The 6,010-nt window shown below is 37.4% G+C and overlaps 1 protein-coding gene across 4 annotated transcripts in view; it reads left to right on the top strand.

The window, feature by feature from the left end:
- LOC108748499 (protein kinase C and casein kinase substrate in neurons protein 1) overlaps positions 1-6,010 on the top strand; it is a 62,229-nt gene that overhangs the window by 54,925 nt on the left and 1,294 nt on the right. For 3 of the 4 annotated variants that reach the window (XM_018486716.1, XM_018486714.1, XM_018486715.1), the window contains 5 exons: positions 1,741-1,967; positions 2,295-2,415; positions 3,570-3,680; positions 5,420-5,580; positions 5,657-5,817. In XM_018486716.1, coding sequence (XP_018342218.1) covers positions 1,741-1,967; positions 2,295-2,415; positions 3,570-3,680; positions 5,420-5,580; positions 5,657-5,817 — 781 coding nt within the window. The remainder of the gene's footprint in view (positions 1-1,740; positions 1,968-2,294; positions 2,416-3,569; positions 3,681-5,419; positions 5,581-5,656; positions 5,818-6,010) is intronic. The other variant, XM_018486717.1, reaches the window with a different exon arrangement.

Here is a 6,010-nt window from a genome sequence, read left to right as displayed (position 1 = left end):
ACCGTTAAAGTCACGGAGGAGAAATTGTAATGCAATAAATCTAGAGTATGAAGGAAATTCTAAAATTAAAAAAAAAAATCGTGTTTCTCGGTGGTTCTGAGAGTATTAATCGGGATCATTGGCAGAATTTGCGTGCACACGACTCAATAATCGGCACAACACCGATCCCGATATGCGGAGACAGACATCTCTGAAAGAGGGCTAACGACGTTTTTAGATGACAGATTGTGGATGTGGTGCATGGAGCCTCAGAATACCAAAAAACCTTAGGAATAATAAAATAGGCGACGTTCAGTTTGTATGTATATGATATTGCATGTAGCATGTTTAAGAAATTTATGTCTTTTCTTTTTTCCTTATTACAGAAGGCTCTGCTGGTAAGCAAGACTTAATGCCTTTTCACACGAGAAGTATCTGCTCGAGTAGATTAGTCGAATGGATCGAAATCGGAATGAACGTAGACCTATTCAAATATTCTTTTGCGATATCTGTATGCCTTCCTCTCTTCGTGCGTATCTATATCTTGTCAACTCCTGATCTCGATCCATCTCTTATATTAGATGCAGCATGCCTAGCTTATTTATATCGGATATTGCTACTTAATAATTATTCGGAATGCTTGTATATTTAAAGGGTTGCTACGTACAGAATGACTGACAACGGGTATAATTTCTGTACCGTCGCTTGATTGATTAAGCCTTATTCGCAATTATAAGAACCCACAGTTGGACGTGTATTACCGTAATTTAGTAAACGCCAGAGTCGGTACGAAGACGAAGAAATGCGGCGCACGTGCGTGGAATATGGATAATTCATGAGCTGGTCTACGTGAATCTCTTTGCGCTAAATTCTAAGAGCACTCGCTCGCGACTCGCACACAATGCTCGAGCAGCACACGTTCAACATTTTTCTTTCTTATAAAATCGAATAATGACATGAATTTCACTCGAACGACCTCAACCTTGTCTTCACCGCGATGCGTTCGGAAAGTGAATGCTGTAATTATGGAATTATGTAAAGCATCGAGATTACAGTATTACTAAATCATTTTAAGTTCTATTGCAAAGTTTCCCATAAAGATTCGAAAATGTAAAAAAAAACTTTGTTAAATTTCGCGTCGAATGCTCATTTGTAAAATTTTTATATTGCATTTTAATAGAATGAATCCTTTTATATTAGATATCAATAGATTCTAGTTTTAATTCAAAAAGATTAAAACAATAAATTCTAATTTTAATTTGAAAATATTAAAATCTTGGAGATGCAAGCTAAATTATTACGATAGAATGGCCATTATTTTATATATTATGTACCTGTAGTTGCATGGCGAAATAAGCGTATATATATAAGTAGATTAATTAATATGTAGTTTGTTGTAGCAAGAGTAGCCAGATTATATACTTTTTCGCACATTTTGACATACGGAAATTGTCATATATTTCTTGTCTCCTCTCTCAATGTGGCATCCACGGCTGAACATCGCTAAAAAGCGTCTTTGGCTTTTTGGCGATGAGCTAGACGAGATTGAAGATAAAGAATTGGGCCTATTAAGTTATTGCTTTAATCAATTACATAAGTATGTAACATTTAGAGAATTGCACACACATGAAGTAATTCTTTCTTCAAAGATCAAAAACTCTTAGACTACATCTCATCAATGCCGACCTTTACCTTCAACTCGGCGTTAAAAAGGAACACTCTCTGTAAGGTTTCTAAGTATTTTCTTGTCTCTTTCAACAGGTGAAGAAAATGCAAGACCGAGTGCAAAAAACGAAGGAGGAGGTGCAAAAGGCGAAGGAGAAGTATGAAGCATCGCTTCAAGAAATCAATCAATACAATCCAAAGTACATGGAAGATATGACGCAAGTGTTTGAGAAGTGTCAGGAAATGGAAGCGCAGCGATTACAGTTTTTCAAAGATGTCCTCTTCGGTATTCACAAGTGTCTGAACATATCGCAAGATCCAGTGTAAGTCCCTTCCCAGTACTGCGCAACCGTATTGTGCAATGTTACGTAATCGCAAATTCGGAAGATGCATATTCTCTACAAAAATCGATACTCACTGCTCACGAACGCGACACGATCGTCTATCATAATCAACATTAGAGACTTTCATTTCATCGCTCAATTAATTTTCTTAATTTTACCTCGACTTTTCTTAATTTTTTGCCAGACAATCTAAATAAAATTGAAATTGTAAGCACGTCTCTTCCTGCTTATTTCATGTTGGGTGAATACAAAACTTCCACATACCATCATTAATTGTTACTGTAGATTGTGTATTACTGTTTTCAGGCTTCCACAGATATATGAAGAATTCTATCACACGATAAATAACGCCGATCATGAGAAAGACCTCAAATGGTGGTCTAATAATCACGGCGTCAATATGGCTATGAATTGGCCGCAGTTCGAAGTAAGTCGCTTACGCTTGTCGCTAAAAACAGCTCTACAAAAGCTCTATTGTCGCATGTAAAAGCCCTTGCTCGTGGTTGAAAATCTGTTATTAGACAACAATTAGCTGTAGCGTGGACTGAATATTACTCTCTATATTAGTCGCCCTCCCCCTTTTTACACAATAATTTTATCATTACTTGGACATTCTGTGCGCCTTTGCACATTTCTTTTGTTCCCAGTACTTGATTTGCCGGAACACAATGATATCCGTTCTGAATGTTCTGATTTCTCAAAAATATTAAAAAGAGGTAGAGATGTCTAGAGAAAAGATAAATCTCCATTGAAAAAGAAATTTCGTCCAAAATCAAGCAATAAATGAAATATTGATTTTCACAAGAATAAATGATAATTATTACATATTATTTTTTTATTACGTTAAAATAAGGAGCTCTAAAAAATCGGGAATACTCTTTATCAGCGTTTTTAACCCTCCCACTCGTCGCTGTTGTCATCAATCTTTTTTCCGTAGTTGTTATTATATATTAAAATAAGAATTACGCTTTCTTCTGTACATTCGCCTTTGAAAAAATATCCTGCTTAACAATATTTTGCCTTTTTCAGTTTTCAAAGCTTCTTAACCCGTAATCTCTCGGACGTGCCTATATATCATTCGGAAGTGCGATATTTTTTCCGATTTTTTTACTTTTCTGAAAAAAATAGCATTGAAATTTGCACGGTCGCTGTACATAACGTGAGTTCATCGATTGTTTTCTTATACTGATTACGGGTTGCAAGCGTTACCGAGATCCCCTTTATGAAAAGTTCTCCTTTAACTAACTTATATGGAAAAAACTTACGCAAAAAACTGTATTATTTGTTATCGCAATCATACTATCGTCGCTCATCCAAATGTTATATCTCCCGTGAAATGTATAGTCTATCAAGGGTTAAATTCGTTGCGAGAGTAACACCCCCAACATCGTCACTTCTCTCACCTGAACCTTTCTTTCAATTCAAGAGTACTTAAATAATATCGAAAGCTCCCACATCATGATATCGTACTCTTAATATTTGAGAAGGAAGTGTAAAAAAGAAGAAAAGAGAGAGAGAGAGAGAGAGAGAGAGAGAGAGAATGCATGCATGTGATTGTTTTGGGACGTTGCTATTATGCAGGAATACACAGAGGAGTTCCGCGAGATCACGAAGGGCTCGAAGTCGAAGGAGGCGCTCCCGGCAGGCTCCATCACTCTCATCAATCAACGCCCGGTCGGCGAGGATCTGCATGTAAAGTTTTGTTTACACGTTACACACAAGACGCGCCAATCTCACTTTAACTGTTCTCCACACAATTCGCGCGCATCCAAGACCCACCCGCCTTACTTATATACCTATACGAGCCGATTCGTCTCGATCGAATCGATTGGTCGAGGATAGAATGGGATAGAAAGAGAAAGATCGCCGGCACCGGTTAGGCTGGCACGCGACAGCTTTTAACGGATGTCCCAGCTGGCCGCGAGGTCATCCAGGATGGGTTTCCTTTCTCAGCTTCTAGCTCTAACCGAATTAACCGTAATCCGCTCCGCTCTTGTGCTCGCACGTAATCGCACGAATCTGTGCCTAAAGGTGAACACGGACAGCCTCCTGTGGCAGGTACACCAGAAATGAATTTACAAACTGAAGAGGTAGCATAGCAAAGGTCTGAGAGACATCCGAGAGAGTAAAGAGTAAAATCAGATCGAAGGAAGATAAGATTCTTGATTTCTTTTTTCTGACATACCTCTTTCGAATGAATTCATTCATAATATTCTCATAAGATGGAAGAAAAATTGTACAGAGATAAATAATATCGCGATATCCAATGGAAATAATTGCGCCTTACAAACTGTTCTTAAGCTAGCCAAGCTTAGAAAAGGTTCGAGCCTCGAAAGTTTGTAAATCGATTTCTTACAAGACGCTTATTACCCTGCTCATGGTATATACGGTATGGATAATTATAATATTATTAAGAGATATATACGTGTATAAATCGTTAAATTTAGCTTAAGTCACATATGCCTGCAACCGATTGTTAAAAATTACATGCAACATCTGCATATTCAAAAATATTTAAAAATTACAATGTCACATGGAAAACCAAATGACGGAAACTAATACAGAATTAATTTCGCAAATGGAAGAATAACAACAGAGTGTGCACCAAAACTGTCGTAATTTCTTCCAATTAATTAGAAACTTTTTAATTTTGAATATTTGTAAATTGTATTTTAATAAGACTTTTAACATATAGTAGTCGAGGTGACTATTTAATGGTAACTAACTATCTATATAGACATTGAACGAATTGTTACGAAAGACAAACAAGTTTCGAAGGAAACATGACGGTTGCGGGCGATTCTGTATGTTAATTTCTTGCATGGTACAGCATAAAACTATTTGTACATAGCCGATAGCTGATTTATTATTCTCGCACAAGGACATCTTATTTAAAATATGTCTCGTCAATAACGCAATAACAATGATCGGTGATATAGAATTAAAATAGCATACTTTAACTATTCATTAATTAATCTGTCGAGAGGTATCGTCCATTGTCACGATTGTCTATTTAAAGAAGCGTAATCTCGAACCTAATTGCTTTGTAAATACGCATTTTTTCAAATTGGTACATTTATCACAATGGGAATCCGGATGCTATCTTCTCCATAAAAATATATAGATTCTTCTTATTTTATCGAATCTTATCGCGGTCGAATATAAGCCTCAAGATAATAAATCTTCTTGAGGCACGTAAGATTATTGAGAAGATAGACGCATCGAGATAGCGATGGCTTCAATCGCACATGCATCGTCGGCATGCTCATTTGAGGCGCAAAATATTCGCAGCGAGCGACTCGTATCATTATACACTTGGTTGCACGCATGGCGTTCTCATCGAGAAATTCATGCATCCGATATCGCGGTACGCACTTACGCAGATTTCATCGAAAGGTATCTAAGATGCTTCTTCCCTCCCGTTCAAACAGGAATATCCACCAGTCAATAACAAATCAAAATCCAAGCCTGCCGCACGAGTGATATCAGCGGACGGCAATCACGCAGATAGCAAAACGGATACCATAAGTTCCAGCAAGCAATCTTCAGAGAAGAATGATACCGACAGCGTCAACAGGACTACGACTATTACGTAAGTTGTAAGATTCTCGCAAAAAATAAATTGATGTTTGTATTAATATAATTTTATTAATGCACGATGATTGCAGTAACGGTACCAACGCCAAACAAGAATCGAACCCATTCGAAGAGGAGGAATGGGACGAGGACGGAGGTGAACCACTGGTCGACAATGGAGAACCTGGTGTTCCCGTACGTGCTTTGTACGATTACGAAGGTGCTGAAGCGGATGAGCTCAGTTTCAAACAAGGTATTACAGAAAAGGCGTGGTCCTTCGTAAAATTTCAGAGACGCGCTCAATCCTATTCGAGCGACTCGATTAAATTACCTGTTACGTTTAATAAAGGAATATAATTGTTCAAACTCGTTCATATATAATTAAGGCAGTATGAGGTGTATAGTCTCTCAAAATAGTATAGTCTCGCAAAAAGTAACTGGAATTG

The sequence above is a fragment of the Trachymyrmex septentrionalis genome, unplaced genomic scaffold (assembly GCF_001594115.1).
Source record: "Trachymyrmex septentrionalis isolate Tsep2-gDNA-1 unplaced genomic scaffold, Tsep1.0 scaffold223, whole genome shotgun sequence".
NCBI classification, from domain to species: Eukaryota; Metazoa; Arthropoda; class Insecta; order Hymenoptera; family Formicidae; genus Trachymyrmex; species Trachymyrmex septentrionalis.
Note: the sequence above shows the minus strand (reverse complement) of the source record. Positions and strands in the feature narration are given on the sequence as shown.